The sequence below is a fragment of the Conger conger genome, chromosome 15 (genome assembly GCF_963514075.1).
Source record: "Conger conger chromosome 15, fConCon1.1, whole genome shotgun sequence".
NCBI classification, from domain to species: domain Eukaryota; kingdom Metazoa; phylum Chordata; class Actinopteri; order Anguilliformes; family Congridae; genus Conger; species Conger conger.
This window is the reverse complement of record NC_083774.1, coordinates 19,497,961-19,512,817: the sequence shown is the minus strand read 5'-3', so window position 1 is coordinate 19,512,817 and position 14,857 is coordinate 19,497,961. Positions and strand designations below refer to the sequence as shown.

General features: G+C 41.4%; 1 protein-coding gene across 1 annotated transcript; it reads right to left on the bottom strand.

Annotated features, from left to right (window-relative positions):
* Positions 1 to 5,163: 5,163 nt before the first annotated feature.
* Positions 5,164 to 10,573, bottom strand: ccne1 (cyclin E1). The gene is made up of 12 exons (XM_061222255.1): positions 10,302 to 10,573; positions 9,723 to 9,773; positions 9,483 to 9,573; positions 9,320 to 9,379; positions 8,675 to 8,835; positions 8,296 to 8,431; positions 7,662 to 7,808; positions 7,463 to 7,558; positions 7,193 to 7,327; positions 6,887 to 6,998; positions 6,428 to 6,585; positions 5,164 to 5,824 (listed from the first exon to the last, which is right to left on the bottom strand). The coding sequence occupies exons 2-12, from the start codon at positions 9,734 to 9,736 to the stop codon at positions 5,708 to 5,710; spliced, it is 1,227 nt and encodes a 408-aa protein (XP_061078239.1). The 5' UTR covers positions 9,737 to 9,773; positions 10,302 to 10,573; the 3' UTR covers positions 5,164 to 5,707.
* Between the last annotated feature and the right edge of the window lie 4,284 nt (positions 10,574 to 14,857).

Genomic DNA, 14,857 nt, shown 5'->3' with positions numbered 1-14,857 from the left:
TTTTACATAAGCATAAGCCTCGCCAATTTTCAAGTCAGTGATACATCTACTGGCAAAATAACATTCAAAATGGCTGGAGTGGAGTGTATGTTTCTTTCTGCCCAGCCATGGATGGGCAGCATCTCCTGTCATATGTTTTTGCTTCTTAACAGCTGTGGCAGATATTTCTCACTAAGAAATACTGTGAAATGACAGCAAAGGAGCTGCATGAGAATTATACTAAGCAAGTAACTTACTAAGCAATAGAAAATGTATCTGTATCAGACCTCCATCAGCCTCCAGGACAGCCTTAATTCTTTGTTGCTTGGCTTATTCAACAAAGTGCTGGAAACATTCTTTATGGATTTTGGTCCATGCTGACCCAATTGCATAACAAGGTTCCAGCAGATTTTTCACTCACACATTCATACTGCAAACCTCCTTGTATTGAGATCTGGAGGAGATGCAGGCCACTGGAGGAAACTAATGTAATTTTTGTGGAACCGGCTTGAGATAATATATGCTTTGTGGGTTGTGACATTATGCATTATCCTGCTGGAAGGGAAGTATCCATTTGAAAAATGAAATAGATTGGCCATCTATATATATATATATATGTAATATTATATTATATTTTATACTGATGTACATGGTCAGTAACAATGCGTAGGTTTGATGTGGAATTGTAATGATGCTCAATTGGTATTGAGGGGCTTAGTGTGTGCCAAGAAAACATTCCCCACACCATTATGCCACCACCTGAAGCCTGCAGCATTGACACAAGGCAGGATAGTTCCACGTTGTTTATTCCAAATTGTGACCTTACCATTTGCATGTTGTCGTAGAAATTGAGATTCTTCAGACCCGGTAATGTTTTTCCAACCTTCAGTCACCCAGTTTTACTGATCACGTGCCCATCTTTCTGTTCTTAGCTGACAGGAGTGGAACCCGGCATGGTCATGTGCTGCTGTAGGCCATCCGCTTCAAGATTTGATGTGCTGTGTGTTCACAGATGTTCAAACCACTATTATAAGCAGCAGTTAATTGAGCATTTGTGGCCTGTTAGCTTGAAGGAATTTGTCCATTTTCATCTGACCTCTCTCTTTAACAATTTGTTTTTACTCACAAAACTTCCGCTTACTGGATGTTTTGTATTTATCTGTAGACTCTCGACACAGGACTGAATGAAAATCCCGAATGGCATCAGTTTTTGAGATGCATATATGACATGCAAACATTTCCTTCAAATTTTAGTTTTCTTGTGATGTATATACTTTGGGAGCAGGTGCTTGTTGACTGCTATGAAGGACAATGTGACAATGTTAGCAAATCTGTGATGGACATATTGAACTGGTTTCACAATAATAAGAACAACTGGGGAAGGCATGTTTCTATGTTTAATAGTCAACCATTGTGTGATACTTTAATGTGATCATGAAAGTAGAGTTCACTCAGACCAAGGTGGGCTGAAGCAGGCAGAATAACCCAATCAGTAGCATAGCAGTAAAATGAATCAAAGTATAAGGAGGGACCAAGAGCTAAGATCCCCAATCCTAAAAATGCCCCCTGCACAGCTATCAGCACACAGTCTGATATCATGCATGCAGATGTTAGGCAAACCTTTGACATTCACTTAGTAACTGAATCTTCTTCACATATATGGAGTGGTAATTCCCTTAGCTATGTCAGAAAAGTCCAACACGAACATGAGACAATTCGATTGATGAAGTCCCATTGTTTCAGACAAGATATACATTGTTCAGCGTTCTGTTAGTACATGCTCACATTGTTTCATTTTCATCTCCCCAGCAATATTCTGGACGCAATCATACCCAAAATAGCCTATACTCTGAGAAACATATCTGAAAGGCTACTTTTCTTAAAGATAGCAACATTTAAGATACAAATACAAAAGACAATACAGTATCGTGAAAAAGTATTTGCCCCCATTCTTGATTTCCTGGCGCTCCCGTATATTATAAAGCTAGATGGCTGCTCTAAAAATGTCCGTATGATCTCGCGTAGTACAATTAAAACATCACAAATATGTTGGTAGCAAGGATCTAATCGGTTATCAACATTCTGTAAAATAGTAATGTATTCAATTTTGGAGTTCGATAAACTAAGCTACTTTATCAGAGTTGTTGCATGGATTTCATACTTTCACAAACAGGAAGCCCATTTCCAACTTTATTCGTTTCTATACATTTTAAAAGTTTACACTTGCCGAACAATGAACGCTTGGCGGCCTTTTACTTCTGCGGTAGGCGTAACTGATTTTAACCGCGTCAATAAACCTATTATATTTCTCCACCGCGAAACTCGTCAGTATCTTAAAGTTACATCCCATCCACCATAAAACTGTTTCCGGAACAGTAAGAAAGAGGAGGGTCTCGATGAACACGCCTCTGAAGTTCCTGGAAAGCGCTTGAAGGAGTGTCTAAAGCAGTCACATGTGTAAACACAGTCACGTTGTAAGTAGCCACGTGGAGTTGGGGCATCTGACAACTTCAATTGACAGCCAGAAAGGGAGCCCTCTGTCGACGGCAAGATTAAAAAGTACTTCCCTTGTTCAAAAGAGGAAGAGCTTTCAGCTGTTTTGCACTCTGCTTAATATCACTTTGTTGATGTATAACCTATAATTCCTTCAACCTATTTTCCTTTTTCAAGATTATTATGACTAGTATTTATTACGATTAGTATTATTGTTACTATTATTACTATTATTATTATCATTATTATTAATAATAATATTGTTGTTAATATAAGAATGTTAATTACAATCTTATTATTATTATCATCATTATTATTAATAATATTATTAACAATACATCATAGTAATTATTATCATAATACACACAGTAAATGGAAATACTATTGTTTCATATCATGTTTTTTTTATTTTTAGCATATTTTGGGTGGCATGATGGTGCAGTAAATAGCACTATGCCTTCACAGCAAGTTCACCGAGTTCCAATCCTGACAGGGCCTTTCTGTGTGGAGTTTGCATGTTCTGTGTGGAGTTTGTATGTTCTGTGCGGAGTTTGCATGTTCTCTCTGATTCTGCATTCCTCACAGTCCAACAACATGTACCAGGCTATTTCAGAGACTCCAAAATCATCTGGTCCTGTTTCCTTAGGACAGTGTGGTGCACGTGCACCTTATTTACATATTTGATCCAACATGTAGCTTTGATTTGAACAAACAACAGTGTGACTCAGCCGATATTTTATATTACCATGAATATAATTTAAAGACATTTAATGTTGATGAGAAAGGAGCAGGTGTAAATAAAGTTGGATTTAGAAAGGGAGAATAGGATTTGGCATTCCTCTACAGCAGCACTTAATCATGAGTTTTCAGTGACAGTCCTAGACTCATTATCACAGCCTCGGTTGGACATATGGGCAGTCACAGTAAGAAGAGGCTCCCAGCAGGGGGTAATTCCAATACAAGAAGAACCATTTGAGTACAGCGACAGAGCATAACCAACCTACAAATGTCTTACTACATGGATTGAGTGTTTAAGTGCTGAATGAGAAAGAATAATGCCACGTAACGCTTTATACATCTATAAAAACACAAGTGTTCCACATCAACATGGGAAATATGCTGATTGTATGCTCCATATTCAGGCTTTTCATATATTTTAGGCATTTGTGTGATGCCATTTGATTATACAGTATATGATTAAAGAAAAGCCAGTTAGTCCATTAGCACCCTCTTTCAAGGTGTATCAAGTAAAGGCCTGAGTCATCTGTAGACTTTTTTCGTATTTCGTATATGCATTGACTCGCAAAATGCATTTTTACACGGCTAACCTAAAATATACCAACATTGGATGCCAGTACCATATTTGAAAATATGAGAATGAACACGCTAATTATTCTGGATGCCTGATATTTATGAGGGTTTCTTCATTCAGTTTACCAGTCCACTGCCTGGCCTTTCAGGTGAGTTAAGCGACGGTAGTCCGATGCACTCTCTGACCAGGTGTGACTGCTGGTGGCGGCTGGTGCCTCATCCAATGGGCACCTGCTGCTGTCACAAGCGTCTGTACAGAGAGAACAAAGGGGCCATTGAGCACCCAACAGCTGTCACGCTACTGCCGCCTGCCCGTCTGCCTGGGGGCCCCCTGCCCCCAAGGCCAAGCTGGTGGGGTACACCCCCCCCTCCCCTACAGCAGAGGGGACCTTTAAAGAGACAGGGCAGGCCACACTTTGCAGGACGTTAGATAAAAGACTCTCCTACAATCACACCTGATTCATGGAGGAGAATGTGCCCATTCCTGCTGGTTGGGACAGGTGGTTTGGCATACTTGAAGTCCCAAAGGAAAGAACTCAACTATAAAAAATAAGACATGAATCCTAAATCCTTCTACCCAGATTATTGTTCCAAATGGAAAATATAGAGCGCAAAAAAATAGTTTTGAATGACCATAGTTGATTTTTACCTCATGAAAAATACATTTCTCAATCACAGCACATTCTTCAACAGAACACTGAAAGGCGATAACTCATAGCAAGCCTTTATACAGACACCAAAAAAAAAAAAAAAAAAGACTTGCCAGAATGCAGGAAGTTACTAGATAACATCTGTCAAGGAAATCAAGAGTTCCATACAAGGCCGCTGCTGTGGTGTGCTAGCAACACCAGAGCCACAGCATTACTGACATCTAGTGGAGCACCATCTTGAATTATATCAATACACTTACTGCAAGCAGAGGGCACTGTCTTGTGTTCGTGGCAGAGACAGCCATTATAGGCAGGCAGACCAAATGCACCATTTTGTGTCACATCACTGATCTGATCACCTTTGGCAAGCAACACTTTTCTGGTCACTGAATGGTGGCTCCAATGGTGGAGAAGTGGCACACTAGCAAATGTATTGGACAAGTAATAAATTGTGTAAATATTGTGCACATTATTCTACATCAAAAGTACAATTCTGCAGCACAAACAGCACAGACTTTTCCTGAAACGCAAAGAAATGATCAGACCAAATGGGACTAGACTGACAAATAATTGTTTTCAGGGTAGCAAACCATCAGACATGACCAACAATGTAGTGTTTCCTTCAAAATAAAAATCTAAATCCAAACTATTTCTACATGGTGGGCCCACTACACTACTTTTGTGGGCACAAAAGAAAGAAATTCCCAGAATGACAGTCACACACAAGGCATAAAAGATAAGCTGTCTGAGACAGTGAATTTATTTCCAAATGGTACAGAAAAGTAGCAGCATTTAAAAATGTAAAAAATAAAATACAAATAATTTCAATTTGGTAAACCTATACTCTGAGTAGACCAATAAGAGGTCCAACATAAACATGTATACGTCCGCTTCTGAAGCTGGTTATTCCTGTGGTCCAATGACAAGATGGCCTAATGTCCCGGCCGAAAATAGTATTTCTCAAATCCCGAATGGCAGTGTGGGCCCAGAATACGTGTTCAGGATCCATTCCTCCAAGTCCCACCATTTTTAGCAGCATTCAGAGTTCCGATGACAACTCTGGATATTTGGCAGGTGGCCCAACTTGGCAGACCCATTAAAAAAGGAATTAAAAAAATAAAACCAAATAAAAAATAGCTGATGGACTCCACACAACGACTCAATAAATCATGAAAGACCAAAGTTTTGTGCCCGCCTTTAGCATCCGAAGATAGTTAGCGTGCAATGCTGTAATTCACCCTCCTGCCAGATACCCGATTGGCCCAGAAAGGTCCTCAAGATGGCAGCAGCTCTGGCTTCTCACTGCTGGGAGGTGGGGTGAGTACACATGAAGGCATGGGGGACCTCTGACTCCTCTCCACATCTACCAGCTGGTAGGAGTAGGCCTTCTCCTGAAAAAACATAAATGGGGGCAAATTAGAATGGTAGACTGGACTATACAGCAGGGGTTCAGAAGGGCAGATCCATTTCAGGACTTTGTGCCAACTTCAGCTCTTAATGACTGAATTAGCTAGATCTGATATTTGTATGAGCACCAGCTACAATTGGAGAATGCTAGCGTATCCTCAAGATTTTACTGGAGTGAACCAGCATAGTTTATAGAATTGTCAGAAAACCAAGACAAAGGTGATTGGTTGGAATGAAAACCCGCACGCAAATTGGCCCTCCAGGCACTCCTGCTATACAGAATGCTTGCAAATGGCAATTTAATTTGAGCAAAGAATATGCAGAATAAATGCAATTGGCCTTGAAAGTATTCGAAGTGGTCAATTTACTCTACTTTCATCAACAGTGGCACTATGCTCAAGGGCAGCTTCACAACAGGAAGAGTCACTAGAACTTGGTATTCCTCATAACACACCATTACTTATACAGTGCTTTAATTTATTATGCATGGAATACACAAGGTATGCAGAAGAGACATGGATTTTAGAACCCTACTTAGTCAAAGTATGCGGTCCGTTCAAGAAGGGCATAACATAGTGAATTCTTACCAGCCAGTCCAGGTAGGGAGCGTGGGTCTGGATGTTGTGCAGGTCGTCCGCAGGAATTCCCTTAAATGTCTTTAGCCCTGAGCTGCCCACCTCCCGAATGGACATTGCGAATGGCACCATCCACTTAACGCAGCGCTCCATATCAGACCACTGCAAGCCTGCGGAGGAAAAATGAATGGGTCCTTACAGTTTCATCAGTCTGCCTGTGCAGCCCAACATTTCAGACTGCATCATGGTTCTCTTTCTTTCTCTACCCCACAGGAGTCCCACAGTTTGTAATAATTCAAGTTGCCATTTTTAGGTTATATTTATAGTGTTACATTTCTTTTAGGGCTTGCGAGAACGCATTTGGAATCTGTTCTATAGTTAGCTTAATTAACTTTCACTCGAGCTCTTTAGAGCAAAACCTTTGAAAACCAAAACCAATTTGCATAATGACAGCAAAAATCTGTACTCTACCTGAGACCTTTTCCACCAGCTCCAGAGAGGAGAAGTGGAATAAGGCAGAGGCTGCCAGCATGCTGTAGGAGAACTCCAAACACTTTACATCCAGCACACACACATCCAGGAGCTGGTGTAGGAGGAACACTGGCAATTAGAACTCTCAACAGCCACATATACTCCATCACAGCAGCAAAGACTCAGTTTGGGAATGCAAGGACTGTTTGTTAAGAAATGGTTATACACTTTTGGTCTTTCAGTGATGTCTTGTACAAAGGGAGCAAGGGGAGGAAATTAATGGAGGAGAAACTCTTCAAACCGTACCTCTGCTATCTGCACAAACGTAGCTTGGGGATACTGAGGAATCAGCACCTCTGCAGAGTTCTTCAGATATGCTACCTGCATATAAATGTTTAGCCAGGATATGGATGTCAAGGGGCTAAGGCTCCACTTCAGCTCCTGCAAGAGAAGCACAACCAAAACATAGGAATGTCAGCAAAAATGCGTTTGTACAAATGCCTGATTGCATAGTGAGAAAACAGGTGTGGATGTTTCTAGAAAAGGTTTTCCAAGATGGTCGCTGTGGAAGCATACCTTCATTATGATCAACTCCATGCTAAGGATCTCATCTTCTATGCAGGCTCCATCTGTAACATAGGCAAACTGGTGCACCTTTGGAGGATATATTTCCTGAAAATACAGCAACCAGAAATCATCATCATCTTGCATACCAGCTCATGTTCAGAGCTGTGCATCAATAACAAACAGAATAGGAACTGTGGCCTTTCCTTACCTCCAGTTTCGCAGCGATAAATAAAGCTGAAATGCCAATGAGCTGCAATCGTGCTTTGACCACATTCGTCTGCGTTGCCATGTACCGGTCAAATAAGTCCTGGGCCAAGTAAAAAGTCTCTCTGTGGAGCTTGTAGACCTCACAGACCTGCGGAGAAAGGGTATGTGTGATGTCTCAGCTGCCACAGATACGAAGCCCTTAAGCAAAAAAACCTACATCGTTTTCTTAACATTAAAACAATTATTAGGCCTAAAGTCACTTCAGTTTGCCTGAAATCAATAGCAAATGTAACAAACAAATACAAGTAGTCATTTCACACCATTGCTAAATGTAAGCTGAATATATCACTGCAGAAAGACTAATATTGAAATGTAAAATTACATAGATTAGATTAAATTAAAAGCTGAACACAACTTGCAAGACTTATGAACCAATGATCAGCATGGGACTGGCATGAACACTGATAATGGCAGGTCACAGCCAACCAATGGCGCAAAATAAATAAATAAATAGTATACAATGTAGAAAGACTTGCTGGTTCAGCAGTGACCCACCATTAGCCAATTAAATCAGCCCTGATTGAGTATGTGTGTGCCATTGAATAATAAAAACAATTTACAGAAACCCCACCAACCTCCATTAGCCAATCCAGGAGTATAACTCGCATTTTCGGCTGCAGCTGTGGGTGTCTCTCCATGAAGTGCACATCTCTTGAGTATGCCTGGTCTTTCTGGAGTAGGTTATTCCACACATCCTCTTTGTTTGCCCAGCTACAGCACAAATCAAAAATAATACCAAATCAGTCCTTTTGGAGGAGCCAATGGCTCACCAAAGGCCATGGAAGTGTACATTAGAATGACAGATGACACACAGGGTATGGCCTCCTGATATTATGGGAAAACACCCACTGTCATTAATATACACCATTCTGTTCAGCATGCCCTTCATTTAAAGCCAGGCTAGAAATTGCCTTCATGCTTGAAGTCAAATGTGATGCCTACTAAATGACTCACCAGAGGACTGGCAGAGGGGAAGACCTAACAGGAGTGGCACAGAGGTTTCTGAAGGTGTACTGCGAGAAGGCTAGGTCGCTCAGGGTGTCTGGTTCCTCCACTTCAGGCGTGGGGATTCGCCTGCACGGACTTGTGCAACCTGTGGCTTGACTCCAGCAGGCCTGGGCACAACAGAAAGCAGACCGAGAGAGGATCAGAGCACTGACAAGACAAACACAGGCCGATATCTGCGACAGAATGGGTTACAGAGCACTAAACAATCCTCCGAGTGGGAAGAAAAGGTTGACTAAAATGGTTGTGTGCAAAGCCGTGAAGCTTGGAGGAAAATGCACATGTACAGCAATTACATGACATTCTGCCTCTGAATACATTTGACAGACTGTGTCAATATAAGTAAAGGGAGTAGTGAGGGATTTTGCAAATTACACATGAACATTGACTCCAACGTATGAAGCCAGCCGGTGAAATCAGAAAATAAACGGTAGATTAATATACTAAAATAGATTAACGATTTAGTGCGTATAAGGGATTAGAGGCCAAATTCACACACACACACACACACACACACACACACACACACACACACACACACACACACACACACACACACACACACACACAAATTGGCTACATGGCATTACATACCTGAGTAAGACACTGCTTCTTTTTTGTCATTTCAGTAACTTCATCTGGATCTTGCAAATACTGTGGATAAAAAAAACAAAACAAGACATTTTAATGTGTAGGCACTTCATTTCAGTTCAGAAGTGGAGGACCATCGCTGAGACTCATGGGTAGTTTGACTTACAACAGCAACATCTGCCTTTCTTTTCCGAGAACGGGTCGTACTCTCTTTGGATACTTCATTGACTGGGGCAGCCTTCAATTCAGCCTTTACACTGAAAGAAAATGCATTGATCTCATTGACGAATACGCCTTCATACATTTGTAGCGACTTAGCGAAACTACCAATTTGGTCAGAAAACTTCAACTTTTGCGCAAATGGAGTTTATCCACACACATCTTGGCAAAATTAAATGTGACCTACATTTTCCTTGGCATTATATCTTGGCGAATATCCTTTGAAGGTACGGTCTCCCTAAAATAAAAATACATACCATTTTGAGGGGGTGGGGGGGACACAAATTGTAATAACGCACATTCCCAACCCCCACATAGCGAACAGTTAGTTAGCAAACTAGCTACAGTAGCTAGCTCGGCCATTTTCTACACTTACGAGAAATCTACAATTTAATCTAAGTTACAGTTTGTCACAGACCATCCGATCTCCCAAATGTAAAAATATGACTTTTCAACATGCCATTAGTCCAACTTCAGAGTTACTTAATGATTATTGGCCATTTTTATTATACTTAAACACCATGTCCCACTTCCATTTCCCCGCGCCGAAAGCTTGGCGTCTGCCTCTGGGCTTTGTGAAAGCCTTCCTGTTGCAAACGTGCTTTCTTCGCAATGCACAATAACGAGCGTAAATCGGAATCAAATGCCCTCACAATCAAAATGCATACTCACAACTAACTGCTGCTAAAAAATTAACAAAAATATAAACTAGTCGTCTTGCTAGCAACCTACCGAGTTCGCTAGCTATCCATGATTCACAACTTACCTAAAAAGATGCTCCTTGTAAAGAAGAGTTGCGTGCAGCCACTGCTTCAGTCCAAAAGAAAACCGATCACTATGTGAACATTTTCAATGGACTGGACCTTTGTCGGTACCACAATAATTGGACGTGTTGCTTGACTGACGCTTGCTTGTTCTGAGCTCGCGCGGGTACGTTTCGCCTCAGCTTATAAACTGCGTTATCTATGCAGTCATAGGACAGGGCGCAGTCAAAGCGGGTCATTTAAAAACCTGGCAGCAAATCCGAATTTAATATCTCTGTACACATACCTATCGCCTCCAAAACAGTGGCATATTATCGATAACGCAGTATAAATGCAAATGTCACTGTCATGTACTACATAATTTCAAACAACGAGGAAGATTCATGATACATATCTGGTATCTTTTTTTGCCGGCAAATTGAGGGGCGTGGCGGGGGTGGTGACAGCGTCAGGGAGGGCGCTCACAAATCAGGAACTGCAAAGAAAATACCGCGTAGCTCGAACAAGCAAGACGTAAACAAAACTTGTACTTTCTATAAAACTATCAAAATCCTAAAACGATCGAATGTGTTTTGTGGCAGATATGAAAGCAACGTCTTAAATGTTCCGGCCGATATAGTTGTCATCATCGCGAAAACAAAATGTATCGGGATATTAAGTGGCCAAGTCCGCGCAATATGCATAATGACGACACGAGAGACCTAGTTAGGTGGCGCCGGACTACATTTGCCTGAAAGTTGAAACTGCGTAGCGAATTGACATAATTCCTTATGTTTTTTTATACATATGCTATATGATATATGAGGCTGTTCTATTTTGAGAGTTAGCATGATATTTATGCTTCGTTCGAATATAATTTATCGAATTCATGCAAATAAGACAAAAATATAAAAATTTAAAAAAAAAAATTACGCATCGCAACCTTTGACCCGTCACGTGACAATTATTTATAATCGCAAAGGACATAAACATCTCGATTCTTAAAACAATATTTAAATTGCTACGTTATGGTCTATATCATATCTGTTCTTAGTTAAGTTAATGGTTTCTATAAAGGGAGGAACACACTACAAAATAGTTGCAATTGGCTATTTGTCAGTAACATGATACACATTAATTTAAGTGCATACACATTTTCCCCAATGTCGAAAAAAAAACAAAACACGTTTTAATGCTGCTGGGCTATGTGAAATGACTGGCAATACATTTTACCATGAACCCGACAGATCTTCACTGGCTTTGTCTCGAGCTATAAGTGCAGGAAGGGCAAGACTCTGGGGTTAAGAGGCACAGATGTAAGGCACAAACCCAAACACACACCATTTCACTGTGCATACCAACTACTGTCCGTTGTCACTTTCTCAGGCACTTATTGTTATTTCATAGGATTATGTACAGATTACCACTATTGTTTTTTTTTTTTACTGATGACTTCGCATTGACTCTTTATGTTTGTAGTTTTGTACATTGCTATGAATAAGAGCATCTGCTGGATGCCTAAAACTAATGTAAATGTACCCATTGATGTATATTTTCCTTGAATTGGGCTTGTTCACTAATGCATTGCATTTGCTAAGCAGTAGGAAAACACAAAATTTGCCCTTGTGTGAAATCCCCTGGACATCTTGCCAATGTGGTCAAGTTTGTCCTTCCCTAGAGGTTAAATGCTGTTAAGGCCTGCCTGGACAGTCTGCTAGACAGGACTGCTAGCCAGGGGCATGCATTTTGCCATCCTCCATGCTTGCTTTGCTAATATCAATGCCACTTTTAGGGCTATTTTTAAAAGTCGCTCCAGATGGTTGCCCCAGAGAGAGGGCAGTAAACACCACAGGATGGGCTCTGACCGGCACATTACCCTGACGCCTGCCTTGGAGAGCTGCCTACTCCTAGATGCAATTCGATTAGGCTGTTCAGTGTCAGATGGGTTCATGTGTTGCCAATTTTTGTATTTATCTCTTTGTTTATGCTTTATTATATTTAATACAGGCTGAAGGATTTGTTACATTTATGCCTCTAGTTCTCATCTGAGGACACACATTGTGCTCATGTTTTATGGCCATTTAGGCACAAAGCTGTTTTTTGTTCATGAAGTGCTGCATAAAATATTGCTTCAATTTTATTTCCAAATGTCCACTCTTTATTGTTAAGAATCCACAGAGAAAAAAAAGAAAGAAATATTGATTCTGATTCCATTCTGGGGAAATCTGACATTAGGGAAGGCAATGTTCACATTAGCTCAATTACATATAGTTCCTAATTCAAAAGAACTAACTATTGGGCCAAGTGGGGAATCAGTGTGGAGAGGGGGTATAGGTATTTGCTAAAGAGATGGGTGAAGAGAGGGGGTATAGGTATTTGCTAAAGAGATGGGTGTGGAGAGGGGGTATAGGTATTTGCTAAAGAGATGGGTGAAGAGAGGGGGTATAGGTATTTGCTAAAGAGATGGGTGAAGAGAGGGGGTATAGGTATTTGCTAAAGAGATGGGTGAAGAGAGGGGGTATAGGTATTTGCTAAAGAGATGGGTGAAGAGAGGGGGTATAGGTATTTGCTAAAGAGATGGGTGAAGAGAGGGGGTATTGGTATTTGCTAAAGAGATGGGTGAAGAGAGGGGGTATAGGTATTTGCTAAAGAGATGGGTGTGGAGAGGGGGTATAGGTATTTGCTAAAGAGATGGGTGAAGAGGGGGTATAGGTATTTGCTAAAGAGATGGGTGTGGAGAGGGGGTATAGGTATTTGCTAAAGAGATGGGTGTGGAGAGGGGGTATATGTATTTGCTAAAGAGATGGGTGAAGAGAGGGGGTATATGTATTTGCTAAAGAGATGGGTGTGGAGAGGGGGTATAGGTATTTGCCAAAGAGATGGGTGAAGAGAGGGGGTATAGGTATTTGCTAAAGAGATGGGTGTGGAGAGGGGGTATAGGTATTTGATAAAGAGATGGGTGAAGAGAGGGGGTATATGTATTTGCTAAAGAGATGGGTGTGGAGAGGGGGTATAGGTATTTGCCAAAGAGATGGGTGAAGAGAGGGGGTATAGGTATTTGCTAAAGAGATGGGTGTGGAGAGGGGGTATAGGTATTTGCTAAAGAGATGGGTGTGGAGAGAGGGTATAGGTATTTGCTAAAGAGTTGGGTGTGGAGAGGGGGATTATTATCGAAGCGATGGGACTTCAGGTTACGCTGGTCACTAGGAAGGGACGCTGCAGTCTTGACTGGGGCGGGTAGGTTGTTCCAGCATTGCGGAACCAGTAGGAAGAAGACATTGCAGGAGATTGCAACTATGTGTTTGCATGGTACGTAGCACACACACATTAGATATGGCAACTTACAGACAGTAAAGAACAAATTTCCGAATGTGACATGATGGGCATCATTGTGGGGGAATATGGTGAATGGACTGCATTTATATAGTGCTTTTATCCAAAGTGATTCATCCACACACCAATGGCAATAGGCAGCCATGCAAGGCACCAAACAGCAATTGGGGGTTAAGTGTCTTGCTCAAAGACCCTTTGACACACCCAGGGCAGGGAATCACACCGCTCTTACCTCCTGGGCTAATGTCGCTCAGTGGTACTGGCTACCAAGGGCTCAAAAGGCCTGGACTCAGCTGTTTGCTTTTGGGAAGGGGACCACAGCAACTGGATTTGCACAGGACCCAGAATTTTGTGCTACACGCCTGACTGTAAGATACTGTATATAAATATATGAATTAATTGTATTGCTGAGGCGGCACGGATGGTGCAGTGGGTAGCACTGCCGCCTCACGGCGGTCCTGGGTTTGAATCCCCGTTGGCCGGGGCCTCTCTGTGCGGAGTTTGCATGTTCTCCCTGTGTTTGCGTGGGTTTCCTCCGGGTACTCCGGTTTCCTCCCACAGTCCAACGACATGCAGGTTAGGCTGATTGGAGAGTCTAAATTGCCCATAGGTATGAGTGCGTGAGTGAATGGTGTGTGTGCCCTGTGATGGACTGGCGACCTGTCCAGGGTGTATTCTTGCCTCTCGCCCAATGTATGCTGGGATAGGCTCCAGCCACCATGCAACCCTGTGCAGGATAAGCGGGTTAGGATAATGAATTAATGAATAAATTGTATTGCCATTGTTGGAATTGGCAATAACTGTAATCAGTTAATAGATTACGCTAACAAGACAAGACTGTCATCGATAAGTTCATCTGGTTCTGGACAAGGGAAACAGGATGCTTTTAGTTTTTATTTTTTGGCCCAACAATCTCAAACTCATTTCTCTAGAGTATCAGTTTTTTTGAAAGTAGACTTTTTATTGTGATTTTTTTACTCTTTCGCTGGGTTCCTCAGGGAGATTTTCTCACCAATGGGGAGTGCTCTGGCATGGGGTTTGCCCTTTTCCTTTTGGTCCTTCTGTTACACTGTAAAGTGTCTTTGTGAGAGTCTTCTGTAAAAAGCGCTATACAAATAACATTTAACATGTTTTGTGCTATTTATTTCTCAATGTTAAAAATAATAATTCTGTTTTTGTTTTCTATAGTTATATTTTCCAATATACTATATAATGCATATGTTTGCCACTTGAGGCTGTTTTGACA